The following is a 16,898-nucleotide window of genomic DNA, read 5'->3' on the forward strand; positions in this document are numbered from 1 at the left end:
ATAAAATTTCTAGGTTTGCAGCTGGACAATCATCTGACTTGCAAGGGCCATATCAATTTTTTGCTTCACAAGTTGAGCACAGTTGGTTCTCTAATGCGTAAATTATCCTATATATTAAATATATATAGTCTTAAAGCTGTATATTATGCATATTATCATTCATTTGTGAAATATGGAATAATATATTGGGGAAATACATCAGACAGTCATAAGGTCTTTGTTATACAAAAGAAAATAATAAGAATAATGATGGGAGTGGGCCCAACTCATACATGTAGAGATTTATTTAAAAAGCTTGACATACTGCCAATCCCATGTGTATATTTGCTCTCACTGATGATAAATGTTGTTAATAATATGGATAAGTTTCAAACCAATAACTCTGTATATGTCATTGGTACCTGAAGTAATGACCACCTTCGCATACCTTCAACACATTTATCATCCTATCAGAGAGGGGTGTATTATTCAGGTGTCAAGCTATTTAATACTCTGCCGTCAAATATCACACTTTTAAAAAATGATAAAAAGCAATTTAGGTTTGTTTTACGAAATTATTTGCAAAGTAACACATTTTATAGCTCTAGTACTTAGAGCTGACAGTCCAGGAAAAGCTGCGCCGTGGATGGGCAGGTCCATTCATGAAAGTTGAGGGGTGTTGTGATTAGTCTGCATTCAGTGTGAGCGGACGTCCCAATAGCATTCTTCCTTGTACAGTCAAGTTAAAAAGTTCTGACTCTAGGAGTCGTATTTGAGTGTATTATTCTCTAATTACTGTATTAATATTGTGATGCGTTACCTTTCGTCCATCGCTGCGCAATGGCTACAATGGAAATTGATGAGTTCCAACAGTGACAAATCGAATACAAACAGACCGTTGCAAAGAAGCGTTCCCGAGGCGTTGCCAAACATGTGAATTTGGAATATGCACTTCCATGGTAACGCAAAGAACAGGGAGCCGTTGCATAGACAATGCAGACGTAATGAACGCGTCTCCCCAGGAATGAACTACAGAGAGTTTGTTGTGTCCGTTATGTAACAGCGGACAGTAGAAACGAAACGGTGAGGAATGGTGTCTGGTATCCAGTCAGCAGAACACCTACATAAGCCGAGAGCTACAGAGACAGAAGACAGCAACAAGACAGCAAGAAGTCAGTATTGGGATAGCCGTCGCCGAAGACAGTTGAGAGCCAACCATGGCCAAAGATACTTGAGACGTCGCACTGAAGTATTGGACAAGAAGTCAACTGGTGACAGTGACAACATTTTATTTTACTGTTTATTTTTATTCGTTGATTTTCTTTTTTGTTTATTTATATTTGTACTTTTTATTCTATCTCCTTTAACATGCCACCTACACGAAGTAAATTGAGTGGAAAAGTGTTCCATTCACAATCAAGAGAAATTGTTAGTAATGTATACAAGTATATGAAAGGGGCTGGGCCAACAATTACAGTGAAGAATGTAGGAGTTGAAGTAGCAAAGGGAACAGGTGTATCAGAAAGTAGTGTCAGAAGAATAATAAGAGAAACAAAAAATATTGAATCTGGGACTTCCACTTCCTTTTTGACACCCCATAAAGAAAGACCTAGGAAATCTTCACTAGCCATTTTGGACGACTTTAACGAGTCTGTGTTGCGAAGAACAATTAATGACTTATACATCGTCGAAAAACGGAGACCTACCCTGAAAAACGTTCACGAAAAGTTTAAGAGAACGTTAGATTTTCAGGAATGCATCTCCACATTAAAGAAAATTATTTTGAAACTGGGGTTCCGCTGGAAGAAAACAAAAAATAATCGGACATTGCAAGTGTTGCCCCTTTAGAACAGACCCATGTAATATGTAAATAAACTCTTCATGAATATAACAGTGAAAAGTGTATAACAGTGTATACTGCATAGCAGTCTGCCATTCAGCACTTAAAACTTAACATCGGATGTGTGAACATCAACGAGAATAAACCACCATCACTATGCAACACAATGAGGTAAGAAGGTATTTCCTTTTGAGAACGCCTCTACTGCATTCCCTGCCACACTTGTCGGCATGCTGGAGCTCTCCCCACCACTACCAATACTTCTCCTACCTCGCGTCGGAGGACTGTCACCTCTAAGTACTAGAGTCCTGGTACTAGTACTAGATGAATTTGTCGAGCACCAATACTACTCCCGTCTTCACCCTACCACCTACAACCATCGTGAAGTCGGGAGTGGTTCATCGTCCCAGGCTCTCGCGTCGTGTTTACAATACTCCCTAAGGTCGTCACAGGGAATCCAAGCTTGCAGCGGAGGGCCGTACTGAAGTTAATGACTGACCAAATAACAATAACAAGATTTAATAAACACAAACACAATATAACTCACTGCAAGAATATACAAAATATATATAAGCAAATAGACATGGCTGATTTGCCCTATATTGATCCGCACTTCACAGCATCAACTCAGCGACAAGCCCAGTTCCACTGGCCCACCGACATTATGTACAGAAGTAACTTCCTGATCAGCCACAGGCAGCCGCAAGGAAAATAAATATGATAAATGATATAAACTCCGTCTCAAGTGCAAACAATATATTTTGTGTCTTTGATCTTGCTCCCTACACTACATGTTTCGGCCTCAGACGGCCATCATCAGGTGTATAACACTCACGTCGCTGTCACACTGCACCCAGTTCAAAATTTAACATCTAAAACACTCTCCCTGTCATTATCAACTTCTACTTCGTTGATAACTGTCCACCCGTAGATTACTTCACACACGTTAATTTTGAGTTTATTGTAATAGCACCATAATAAAATCTTTAGTTCTAATTTTAAACCTTTAAATTCTTGTCCAAATTTTAAAATTTTAAAATTGTTAGGGTTATTCGCCCTGTGTTTGAAGTGCTGCAGCGGCTAGTTCTTGTTTCCACACTGTATAGGTGTTATCCTGTGTAGTCTTTCTGTGTGCGTTCTGCTGCTATTCTTTACTACGTGTAGTAGTTCTAGGACCTCAGGCGAAGGGTAGAGTGGCAGATACGGCTGGAAGCCATTACGTCACGGAAGGAGCCATTGCTTTCACATGGCTCAGTGACTCAAAAGTTAGTAGTTAATAAATGGTCTGTGTGTGTGAATTATACATTGTTGAGACTTGCTTGTTGTAAGTGTAGTAGTATGTATGATGTCTGTTGTTTGTTATGAATTTTAATTTGTATTTGTATTTGTATTTATATTTGTTCAAGAAATCCAAAAAAGGATATAGAACATGTCACAGAACTAAATATAAAACAGGATACATGCATAAATTACACGACTAGATAGTACAATGAATCAAACAATAACAAGTTTCAAAGATCCAAAAAATGGATATAAAACATGTCATAAATAATACAAAACATAANGTTAACAAAATATTTTGTCTTAAAAAAATATAAAGTTATTTTGGAAGAGTTTCAAATATGGATCAATAAACAATCATATTTCTCTTACCTAGATCTATAATATTTGTATATTGCATTGAAACTAGAACCAGTGGTGGCACAGCTGTACTGAGGATACTGGGAGAATATCACTGCACGTTCCACCCCATCTCTAAAAACACCAGCACATTTTACTAGTCAGTGAACCAGAAAGAGGTTGGTAAACAGATATTATATTCTAAATTTCATTCACAGCCATAGGAAATATAAAAACATGTAACATCTTGCAATGGCATCAAACAATAATTTATTTCAGATTATAAATCTGCCTTAAATACACAAACTGCTGTACCCGCTTCATTAGTCACATGGGGTGGTTTAAAGCAAAAAGGCTAACACAAGTGCAAATTTAAAGACATGACTTTATTAACTGTTCTTGTATTTAAGTTTTGAGGTTTTCACGGCGATGACAATGAAGAAAGTCGTCTTCTGGGTTTAGGCACCGTGTATTCTTCGTTTCGGCTACTGCTCTCCGCATTCCAAGCCATTCAACTGCTCTGAAGATGGAGGCGCTACGTTCCTCCGAAACGTTGGCCGAAACGAAGAATACACGGTGCCTAAACCCAGAAGACGACTTTCTTCATGTTCTTGCATTTGTTGCAAAAATTGAAACTGAGCATCTCCTGAATAAAAATCTAATAAAGCATTACCAGTAGATTAAATTGTCTGGATGTTCTCATAAAGATATATTTATTCTCTGTAACAGAATGAAAGTATTCAAAATCCATAAAATCAGGTAATAAACCATGATATATATACAGTGTCCGTATTGCAGTGCATCCACTTTTACCTGTCACTTCACAACATGTTTCGGCACCATAGTGCCATCATCAGGTGCTCCATTTACACTAATCTATTGCATTTCATGCCATTATGTCAATGTAAAATTATTTAAAAAGTATTTTAAAATATTCGTCAGTTATAATAAATATTTTGTATTTTGATTACAACACCCACAGCCAAAAAGGGAACACGCATCACCAGACACGATACACACGGCATATAAGAGGAACGACTCCCACAGTGGAGAAACCATGCGCGGGTTTTGAATTGGGACAGATAAGATGAACATCTTAACAAGATTTTAGTATACAAAAAATTTATTATAACTGACGAATATTTTAAAATACTTTTTAAATAATTTTACATTGACATAATGGCATGCAATGCAATAGATTAGTGTAAATGGAGCACCTGATGATGGCACTATGGTGCCGAAACATGTTGTGAAGTGACAGGTAAAAGTGGATGCACTGCAAGACGGACACTGTATATATATCATGGACGAAAATCAGTGCAACAGGACGCTAAAATACAACATTAGGTAATAAACCATTAATAAGATATATAAAGTATAGAATATACTGTCTACACAACAGCAATCAGTATTCAAAACAAAGTAGACACTACTGCATCAACATTTGCTTTTATTATGTTTATTAGAGATGCAACATGTTTCGACCCATTCGCGGGTCATCATCAGGCGTACAATGTACAATGATGATGACCCATGAAAGGGTCGAAATATGTTGCATCTCTAATAAACATAATAAAAGCAAATGTTGATGCAGTAGTGTCTTCTTTGTTTTGAATACTGATTGCTGTTGTTTAGACAGTACCGTATGTCCAAAAGGTACCCGACTTAATTTTTTTCCACTGTAAGTAATGGCAAAAGGGGTGGGGAACCTGAGCGTAGTGGTAGGAGGGACTTTCATGCGCATGCGTGATTTTTTGCTGAGTCACAACACTGCCGGATGCGTCTGTGGCTGCCAGATAGCAAAGTGGTGTAACGTGTTCGTCGCATTCTCATTTCGCTCAAGATGACAGAACACTTGGAGCAGCGATATTGCATTCAGTTTTGTCAGAAACTTGGGGATACCCAAGCGGAAACAATCTGCAAAATTCAGCAGGTTTTTGGCGATGATGCAATGGGGTCACTCAAATTAAAGAGTAGTTCAACCGCTTTAAACATGGCCGTATGTCGGCGGACAGTGAGCAGTGTTCCGGGAGACTGTCAGTGCTGATGTCATTGAAAAATTGCAGACACTGGTCATGGAGGACCGTCGTTTGGCCATCTGTGAAGTTGCTGATGAGGTTGGGATTGGCAGAGGTTCCACAAACACAATTTTAACTGAGGATTTGGTCATGCGAAGAGTGGCGGCAAAATTTGTGCCCAAACTGCTTTCGCCAGAGCAGCAACAACTCCATCTTGAGGTCGCACAGCACATGCTGGAGTGCCCCAACAGGGATCCTGAGTTCCTAAAGACTGTGATCACTGGTGACGAGTCGTGGGTGTATGGATATGACTCGGAAACCAAGGTCCAGGCGTCACAATGGAAGCAACCAACATCCCCGAGGCCAAAAAGAGCACGACAGGTTCGGAGCAATGTGAAGGTGATACTGTTTTTTTTTTCAATTACCGGGGTGTCGTGCAACATGAGTATGCACCACTAGGCCAGACTCTCAATAAGGAGTACTACCAAGAAGTCCTCCGCCATCTTCGTGATGCAGTTCGGTGCAAGAGACCGGAGCTGTGGGACGCGCGCAACTGGCAGCTGCATCATGACAACGCCCCAGCTCATTCATCACACCTCATCCAGGGTTTCCTGGCCAAGCACGGCATTCTGCAGGTTTGCCAGGATCCGTACTCTCCTGACATGGCTCCTTGTGATTTCTGGCTGTTCCCGAGATTGAAGACATGGCTAAAAGGCTGCCGTTTTGACAGCCGTGAGGACATCATACAGAATGTGATGGTGCAGCTGCACGTCATTCCAAAAGAAGCCTTCCAGAATTGCTTCCAGCGATGGAAGGACCACTGGGCTAAATGTGTGGAGTCACAAGGGACCTACTTTGAAGGGGATTAGGTATTGTAGCCACCCAGATACAGAACTTTTTTTCCCCGGCCCAAGGTCGGATACTTTTTGGACAGAGTAGTATATGCTATACTTTATATATCTTATTTATGACACACAACAGGATGCACAATATTAAGATAATAAACCATTATTTTCAGGCATATAACATTTTTCTCACTTTTCTATCAGATCCAAAGTGTCCTCAGTGAGCGGACTGGCATAACGGAATGCAACATAATATTTATGTGGTCCAGTCTCTGGTGATAATTCATCCAGCTTTTGGCACAATAGTTCTCCCTGAAACAAATTACAGAAGGCATTCAGTTCATAAATCCAAATGAGAGAAATCTTCATTAGTTACTTACTAGCAAAGCATTTCCATGTTAAATCCAGTACAGCTTCCCTCACAGAGGTTCCTTCATCTTTGGGGTTCACAGCTATTGTCATGCCTCTGAAGATGGTCCCAAGGGGCTAACACATGTAAGGCTGTATATATATAACTTGATGTCTTTTATTAAATTTGTTACACAGGGTGGCTTGTTATTCCAATAATGCATCCCATTTCTTGTGACAGCATTCTAGATGAAGATTAGTAAATGTGTACTTTGCTGAAATTATTTTCATTTAAATAATTACATAGGTTGCTCACTCTTGGGCTTTGAAAATTCCACACAATGTTAATAGCAATCCCAAATGTTGATGCCGAATCTTTATTGAAATGAAGTGTGTCAAGTAGCCTGAGGATTCTCCAGTACCCACTCATGCAGGCTGCAGAGACTGACTTGGCTCCTTGCAAACATTATCCCATCAGGCCCACAATGTATATTGTGTTACAAGACACAAAAAGTCACGTTCATGTATAATTCTGTGCAGAAGCCATCAATAGAACTGGAGGTGAAGGTTATTGTTCCACAGCTGTAGCACTCTTATAAATCATATACAGAAAGAATACAACTGGTCCTCACACAATGTACCCCAAACCACACTCTGTGCACTCTGAGACAGGCCTGTTTCATTTGCAACCCAATGAGCAGTAGCCAATGGATTAGCGCATATATCATCTAACACTTCCTCTTCAATCTGTACGCTCTTTCTGCTGCAGTGAACACGTGTTGGTGGCATGAATCCAACTGCTCCCATGAGGCTGCACTGTACTGTTGCAAATATGAGGTGGTACTGGAAAGTTCCTGGACTATTACTGTTGTAACTGCCTCGGTGAAAAGAGATGAGAGGGGAAGCCAAGGTCACATTTTCACAAGCCTATTGCATCAGTCTGCCACGTGACACTGTTCTGTGAACACACACTGTTTTTATGCGAGTGCTTTTTCAACTTTGTGTTTCGTTTCATCTGCAATGGATGGCAAAATTGAGCACTGTGTCTGCATCAAGTTTTGCATGAAGCTCAGTAAAACTGCTACAAAAACCCTTGAAATGTTTTGTGAGACTTTTGGAGAATATTCTTTATTCTGGACAGTGGTTTTTGAATGGCATTCACGTTTCAAGGCTGGTTGAGTGTCGATTGAAGATGACAAACATTCAGGGCAACCATCAAAATGACAGAAAATGTTGACAAAATTCGAGAACTCATCATTGAAGACTGTCGCTGAACAATCTATGAGCTCATAGACACTGATGGGATCAGTTATGGAGTTTGCAGGAGACGTTTACAGAGAATTTAAACATGTGCTGCATTGTTCCTTCATCATGTCACTGCACCTGAAAACTACAGAATTTGTGACTAACAGCAACATGGTTATTGTTTTCCATCCTCCCTACTGACTGGACTTAGCCTCCTGTGATTTCACTATGTTTCCCAAATTGAAAATGAAACGTTTTGAAATGGTGTCTGACATCCAAAGTGAATCGAAAGCATTATTCGACAGCATTTAGGAAAATGACCCTCATGATGCTTTTGAAGCGTGGAAAGAATGATGTGATCACTGTATGCGTCCCCAAGGAGACCATTTTGAAGGAGATGGCAGGCAAAATTGAGTAAGTTAAGTCAGCATTTCTTTCTTGCCCTAGTCCGGGAACTTTCCGATAGCACCTTGTACATGTCTGTTGGATTGCCTTCAATCTGCATACTGACACTAGTATTACCTTGATGCAGTTTTAGCACTTCATATACAAAATGCATATTAGCATGTTCCACATTAGGAAATCATATAACCTAATTGTGTTGTTATCACTGTCTTACTCTTGGAAATGATGTGAGCCAAAAGTGAATGCAATATGACCTCTGTCTTGTGATGTTATGAATGCTCCACTGCATAAAAAACCCTAAAAGTTTGAAATTTCATAACTCTGAAATGGTGACAGATATGGCTATGTAAACCAGAAGAAACTGAGGTATATACTCTAATTCTGTATGCCCTGCAACTTCAATATACCTGTCGTTCTGTCCATTTTAGTATTGGTGAGCCTCCACCAATTTCATCATACTTCTTCTGAACCTCAGGTGTCCTCCTTTTGGCTATTAATGGGCCCAGAGTACTAGAACCAACACAACATTTAAACAAATTGGCATATTAGTTGTAGTACATCCACAATGAGAGTTTTGTGCAGCTAAATGTATTACTGCCTTCTTATTTTAAGTTTTAATTAACAAACATTCACATCAACAATTCTCTAAATGTTTAGAATCCCGTTTGGTATGCGTGTTAGTTTATGCTAAAATGAAAATGCAATAAGCCATACAAATGTTGTCAATCCTTCCCACTCTTTATGCTGTGAGTCATGACCCTTGCACTGTGTTGTTTCTTGTGTAAAGCATATGGCACTTTATAGACATTTTTTATTGTTCTCTCTCAAAATATACTGCCCTCCAGCATGGCTTGCAAATGATCCTCAACATACTGCATGTTTGTTTTCAGCAATATTAATATTTTCAAATTAACTAATGTTCACTAAAATAAATAAATACATATATGAGTACTGTATACTTACACTACTACATATACAATGGCTCAAATTACTGTGGCCCTAATTATTGTCTTTAAATCTGTAAAATATTCACTTTCAAAGTATAAATCCCATGTAAACTAATAATAACTTAGTTACATATAATAGCAGACTACATTTCCAACTGAATAAGGGTGGCATTTTAAAATTTTCTGTGCTCTTAACATTGAGAGCATAACATAAGTGCATCATAAAATGGTAAACATTGATTCACACACACACACACACACACAGTATCTACTGAACTCCTGTACTTCCTGGATTTGGATAAAATTTTGTAAAAATTAAAAGCTGACTACACTTCATTTTCATTCACACTGGTACAATGAAAAAGTGTTTTATTTAATGGTATAAAGGATTGTTTTCTTGTCTTGATGAGTGTCAAAAGCTATTTTGAATAAACTCATATATATAAATAAAAAATATTTTAAAAATGTATAGAAAAATAACAAAGCATGCATCTGCATACAGTGCTTACTCTGATATGGCGTGGCCAAACATTTTCTATACAATTATGACAGCATTAGGTGAGAACCGAACAATAGCTTTCAACTGACGGGTGGAAAGTTTTCTTGAAAATAAATGACCATGGAGGTAAAACATATTATTCCGAAATTATATTTGGCTCATATCATTCATTTTCTATGAGGGCTGCAGAAAAAGAAAGTACTTACAGGTTAGTACATCTGTCCACAGTCCATTTTACTATCTGGCCTACAGGAGGGCAGTTAAAATTCAGGCAATGTGTAAATTGCCTCACATATAGTTGACCTTATTTCGCTAATATTTACAATAAGAACTACCTCAAATACGATAATTAAAGTTTAAACAAGCAAAGACTCCACCAAAGTTTCTGACATTCATTTAACAAAACAGACCTGGCTCAGTGGTCTAGGGGTATGATTCCTGCTTTGGGTGCAGGAGGTCCCGGGTTCAAATCCCGGCTGAGCCCACTTTTTTTTTACCCATTTTTTTTCCCTTGGCCCATGTTACAACTACATTCATCCATTTCTCATCGATGAAATTAAATTACTACAGTAATTCAATTATTGCATTTTTATTAACATATGGTGTGATTCATCACATGATACTCCTTGCCCTAAAGCTGCATTAGTGACTGTGATGCAACTAATGGCTACATTACTACCTAATAATAAGTATAAATGCATAAATATCATTTAAAATCCCTTAAAATCTAATGATATGTGGTATAACTAAAATATAACCTAGGGCCTATATGGTATGTGGTACTAAAAGTCTAATAGAGAAAGCCTCTTTAGACACTAGGAAATCAAGTTCTCTTTCTACATATTACCTGCTCCTTGTGCAAAATGGATTAAATGCAGCTTACTACTATTGGCAAGTCAATAATGTCATAATTTCATAAGAGTACACGCTTAACTGAACATTTGGAAACAGCTTCTCACTATTCTGATCATGTTTAGTTTATGAAGATTGAAGGAATTGGTAAAATTTAAGAGAAAATAATCTCTTTCTCTACAGTACTTGCAACTCATGTCAGTGTGAATGGAATCAATTAAGGCAGGGGCCCTCTCCTTGGGAGTAAGGTAGCAAGAGGATGAAGCTGAACTCTTCTCACCTCTATCTAATGCACAGGTTATGAACGCACAGAATTTTAACTTCTCTCCTTCTATACGTTTTCGTGATATGTTCTAGGCAAAGGGACTTCATCTTTTCCCTTTCAACTGTATTAGAACAAAAATCGAAAGCACATACCACGCTAAAAAATATTTCAACTTAGAGTGATGTTAATTAACAATATTTTTATTGTAGGCCTGTATCACATACATACATTTTGATGTATATTTTATAAATCTGATGGTTTAATTTGCTTGCTACCATTCAGTTCAGAACCTTTTGTCTTCTTGTCTGGTGTATAAAAACATAAAAATTAGGATATACAAAACTATAATTTTGTCTTTGGTTCTGTATGGGTGTGAAACTCGGTCTCTGACATTAAGGGAGGAACAAAGACTGAGGGTGTTTGAGAACAGGGTGCTGAGAACATTTGGACTGAAGATAGCTGAAGTAACATGAGGTTGGAGAAAATTGCATAATGAGGAGCTTCATAACTTGTACTCTTCTCCAAGTATAATTATAATGATCAAATTAAGGAGGGCATGTAGCACGAATGGGGGAGAAGAGGAATGCATATAGGATATTGGTGGGAAAGCCAGAAAGAAAGAGACCACTGGGAAGATCAGGGCGTAGGTGGGTGGACAATATCAAAATGGATCTTAGAGAGAAAGGATTGGATGATACGGATTGGATTGGTCTGGCTTAGGACAGTGATCAGTGGAGGACTCTTGTGAACATGGTAATGAACCTTCAGGTTCCATAAAATGTTGAGAAATTCTTGAGTAGGTGCAGGTTTGGCAGCTCCATAAGTAAGTAAGATGGTTTCATTTGAGCATTATGTAAAGCACAGGTTATAATGGATCACTAAAAACCAAAATTAAATTCTCCCATCAACTGCAAATCTGAAATTTCAGTAAAATCCACCAGCAGGCTCTGGATACGGAAGAAGGTGGACAGACAAGCAGAGAGACAGATGGATTTGTTATGTGCTTACTGTGTGCACTTATACATAAAATATCATCACTTTAATATCAGCTGCGATGTTTGTTATTCTGCAAACACAGAAACTCTGAACTCTATGTGATTTGAGGTATGGGACAATAAGAGCAGTACTATGATAATTCTACATCATTCCTTCATACTGACCTTTGTACTGGCAACTGTATCATGTCTGTGTCTGTCATAATGCGCAATAAATAATTATGAACTTCATCTTTCGTTGCTGGCCCACCCATATTCAACATTATTATGCCAGTCTTAGGTTTCTTGACATCTTGAGTGGCCACTTTGGGTGCAAGTACTGACAAAAATCTTGGCCATATTATATTGTGCATTTGCATAAACTGCTTTCCTAAAGAAGACAGTAATACTGTAACATTTTCTTAAGTGAAGTTATGATTTACCTAGAAGCCAATTTTCAATCAATAAATATATAATAAATCTTAAATATGTACATGGAGAGATTAGATATTTGAATATTTACACATCACAAAATATGGAATCACACAAAAAAAAAAGACAGAGACAGAAAAGAAGAATAGGTTTCATTCTCGCTATATACAGATCAGCAAAAAATGTGTGTATACTCGTATGTTCTTAACAGAGGTACACCGATAAATGAATATTTCACAAGTCACATGTTTTACTATGGAGAATCACAACAACTGAGGATGAACAAACTTCTAGTCATTTTTAAATAGAATGTCAAATTACTTACAAAAGAAGCTGGGTAATAATATACAGGGAGGTCATCTGAGATGCTCCCTAAAATCCTTCAGCCACACAGACAAGAGGGACACAGGGTATTCCCATCATCTCACACTGTGTTCAGATTCATGTTGTACTTGATATGCCAAGAAGACAATGCAATACACCCACTTGACAGCAAATGCCAAATAACATCCATCTTTTTATGTAGGCACTCCTTACACCACGATAAAATGTTAATATTCACAAGATGATGTTCCTTCTTGGGAAATAAGAGACAATTTGAAACTTGATGCTCCAGTCTCCTCTGAAAGGCATTCAAGGGACTCTCATGAAGAATACTCAAGCCTACCATTGATTTCATCCAATTTTTCCCTGTTCAACACTTTGATTCAATTGGTTTTGTCTATTAATGGTGGCCCTATCTGTGTAAGTTTATTTACAACCGGAACGTCCTAACATTTATGTTGGAATCTTCTCCTTACTTTTTACATGGTTACTGTACATGAAAATTTGTTTCAACATGCACCTGTCATATGAAATTTTGAGACAGAAAATAATGCGACTGAATGTTTAATATAATATCCTGGCCTTGGATTATACCAAACAGGCATGTAACACATATACTCTTCATTATATGTTCAAAGAATTACTGTGGTGATACTGGACTGAAACTGTAATATGTATCAGCAATTGCTCTGTCAACTATGCAAAGAATGCGAGATAATGCAAGTACCATGTGTGCCTTTCACCCAAGTGGCAGAAGTCTCTTCTGGAGGCTCTCAGACACCTCCTTGTTGCATATAAGTAAATGCATACATCACGTAAGTTCAGTTACACCCTTTCTATGGTAACTATATGTACCATATGACTTAATGTTGAATAATGCAGCTTTTTGCCAACAGAATTTATTTGTAGGATTCATTTTCTTTTCATAATGAACACCAAATTTTCCATAAACAAACAATGAATGTGGTATGTTTCGTAGAAGGTTAGAACCAACTTCTAAAATATTACTTAGGTGAGTTTTACTTTATAAATGACTAGAAGTTGCCATAAAGTCTACCTGAAAAATTTATTTAATCAAAATGTGGGGTACATCCTGGCTGATTTACGAATGTGATGTAATATGTACCTTTTGTGCCTAAACCATCTGTGAGGGCATGCAATCATCAGACAGTAACAAAGATCATGTACAGATCATTATTAGAAAGTTATTAGATTACTTTCAACATACAGTGGGAACCAAAACTGATTTACCAAGATCCCATTGAACAGAAAGGACTTTTTCCCATAGGTTTGAGTTAGTTTTGATATGATAAGGAAGTATGGGGCACGTGGTAGTGTACTTGTTTGAGGTACTATGCTACAAGCCAGAAGGTCACGGGTTCAAGTCCCGATGAGGTCAGTGGATTTTTTTCAATTGACCTAATCAATCCACCCACACTATGGCCCTGGGGTCAACTCAGTCTCCAACAGAAATGAGTACCAGGAATTAATTAAATAATTTTCCTGGGGAGTAAAGCACGGCCGGCGTGTAAGGCTGACAACCTCACCGCCATCTTTGAGCCAACTGTCTAGATAATGTGGGACCCTCAACTCTATGGGCCTTCATGGTCTGTTACAGGGATAGCTTTTTTTTTAATGATAAGGAAGTATATAGATGGTCTTTCTAATAATATAAATTTGATAGGATTTATGGAAGTGAAATAAAGTATGTATGTATGTATGTATGTATGTAAATTCCACCGTCAGTGCAACTATAATTTATTAACTTATTTTCCACTACATGTATTGACCCTCATAGGGTCATCTTCAGGTGTTGTGATTCACTCATTTTCATTATTGAATTGTAAAGAGTGTATACATATTTACATACATAGTCTTAAAATGACTACTTTCAATGTACATTTATATTCTAGCATCCAGATGTTGATTTAAATACAAGATATATAAAGTAAAGTAAAAAAGTAAAGGTATCCCTGTAACAGGCTGTGGAGGCCCATATGGTTGTGAGATGTTGAGGTTCCCACATTTCCTAGACAATCAGTTCACAGATTGAGGTAAGGTTGTCAGCCCTATGCGCTAGCCGCCCTTTACCCCCAAGGATATTCCTGGTACTCATTTCTGTTAGAGGCTGAGTTGACCCCAGGGCCATAGTGCAGTTGGAAGGATTAGGTAAATTGAAAAAAATCCAATGACCTCATCGGGACTTGAACCTGCGACCTTCCGGCTTGTAGCATATGCTTCAACCAACTACACTATCACGTGCCCCCAAATACAAGATATATATGGAACTAAAAGTTGATTTTAAATTCATTTAAAAGTGTCATATGCTGTATTCAGCTTCATGTCTGGTGCTGTATTAGGCCACACATCTTTTCATCTGATTCTTCTATTATTGGTTAGATTCATTTATGGTAACTGTTTCTTAAGCAATTATTTATCTTATTTCTTATTTCCAGGATGTCGATTATTACTGTTGTGTTGTCTAATTTATGTAGTATGTTCTGCTGTGTAGTCTTATATTAAACATCATCTTTATCTTCACTAAATGTGTGATGTTTTGTTTTACATGGCTGACTTGTGTTTTTGGTGATTTAAGTATATTTACTGTTTTATATTGAACTGCTGAGTTGTCATCCATGGTTAGTAAGCTACAGCAAGGGGATATTGATCAAAAAGGGACTGTATTGTACACTGTCTTGTATATTGTTTTGTACATTTCTTAAGAGTTGCTGACATATAGTGTTTGGCTGTTTTCAACTGACTTGTCCAATCATGTCTGTGTAACAGTTACGGATGTTAAATAAATTATCAATTATCAGTTACTTAAGGTATGAGATACAATCTGAGATGTTTTAGGCAATATATATAGACTTCTCCATATTAGATGTGTGTGATTTGATTTCTTATATAGAATACAGAGTAGCAAAACAGAAAGATCACTGGTGAATGTAAACATATGAATAAATAATGAATAAATGAATGAATGAATGAATGAATGAATATCTGTATGAGGCATATGCCTGCAGAAAACTATAAGTTAGAGGATTTTATTTACTGGCTACATTTTTGTTTGACTTCTGAAGGCCTGGTAATGTTCTCCTTTTCATTTTCATTCCATTTCATTTATTGACCTTCCATAAATCCTGTCGAGAGTACATTCTCATGCGGATGTGGAGATTGTGCTAGTTACAGTCACAACTATGAATTACAGTTGTCATCCAATAGCATACACATTTGTAATACAATACTGATAAACATATACAGTGTAATAAAATAGGCTCCTTGGAGCCTCTTCTTGGTAACATGAAGTCATCAGTTCCTTTTATTTTTCTTGAAAAATGATAACCAACAGGCTTGTCTCAAAATTTTAAGTATTGTATTATTTTAATTGCTTTACAGTCATAATTCAAAAAGACTGAATACTTAATCTTATGACAATATTATAATATAATGACACTGCAGAGCCAAAGAATTTGTTCCAGTTCCACTGAACTAAGAATCTAGTCCATTGATTTCAGAGTCAGTGATGCACGTCAAGTTATTAACGGGTCAATGTGGCTTTCATTATTGCTACTTCTTAGTTTGGTTCTCAAAAGAATCATGACATTATGGTAAACTACACGCTGTCTCCAAGTGTAACATCGCTATGAGTCATTAAATTAACTCACTTTTACGGCCATGCTGTTGGAGGTTATCCTTACATCCCTTACATCACATTTTTTTTTTTTAATAGCTTCCTGTATGATGATTCAATCATATTAATGAACCAATGAAACTTAATTCTAAAGCAAAATGCTTCGCTTAGTAACTAATATTTATGACATTATGAATGACACTGTTCTGCTACTGAATGATAAAAAAATCATAAACCATATATTACGCTGTGTCACCCATTGGCGTTGTAGAATACTTTAAAAAGCGGTTATGTCATTGTTTCGTACTGTCGGCGCTTAAATTATGTGGTTTAAATTATTACGCATAGATTCCTGCGTGCAGGACACTTCAGGTTGCGTTAAATGAGACTTACCGATGGATAATACATGAAATCGTGGGCACTTCATGTCTTTTGCTGTGTTTATATTCGGATTTACGTAATTCCTTCGTTAATAAAGTGATTATTACAACTTCGTCGAAATGGGAAATGACATCTAGTCCTAGGAAACCGCCAAGTCTGATCAGCGTTCTGCTAGCTAATGGCGAGATTTTTGTTAACTTTCTGAGCGAGAATTTGAGTAATAGATATCTGTAATACTTCGACGTAGCACAGTCTATTAAACCTTAATACCTGTACGGAACACTCACTCT

General features: G+C 37.4%; 1 protein-coding gene and 1 non-coding gene across 3 annotated transcripts in view; one reads left to right on the plus strand and one right to left on the minus strand.

The window, feature by feature from the left end:
* The window catches only part of LOC111862052 (ferrochelatase, mitochondrial), a 28,927-nt gene extending 12,223 nt beyond the window's left edge, over positions 1–16,704 (minus strand). Inside the window, exons 1-5 of one of the 2 annotated variants that reach the window (XM_023847122.2) lie at positions 16,621–16,704; positions 12,024–12,228; positions 8,708–8,810; positions 6,496–6,614; positions 3,473–3,574 (exon numbers count right to left, since the gene is read on the minus strand). In XM_023847122.2, coding sequence (XP_023702890.1) covers positions 3,473–3,574; positions 6,496–6,614; positions 8,708–8,810; positions 12,024–12,228; positions 16,621–16,654 — 563 coding nt within the window. In that variant the 5' untranslated portion in view covers positions 16,655–16,704. Of the gene's footprint in view, positions 1–3,472; positions 3,575–6,495; positions 6,615–8,707; positions 8,811–12,023; positions 12,229–16,261; positions 16,501–16,620 lie in introns of those variants that run through there. The other variant, XM_023847123.2, reaches the window with a different exon arrangement.
* Trnap-ugg lies at positions 10,159–10,230 on the plus strand. The gene has a single exon. It is a non-coding gene; the product is annotated as a tRNA-Pro (tRNA).
* Positions 16,705–16,898: the final 194 nt, after the last annotated feature.

Source organism: Cryptotermes secundus, unplaced genomic scaffold (assembly GCF_002891405.2).
Source record: "Cryptotermes secundus unplaced genomic scaffold, Csec_1.0 scaffold181, whole genome shotgun sequence".
Classification (NCBI taxonomy): Eukaryota; Metazoa; Arthropoda; class Insecta; order Blattodea; family Kalotermitidae; genus Cryptotermes; species Cryptotermes secundus.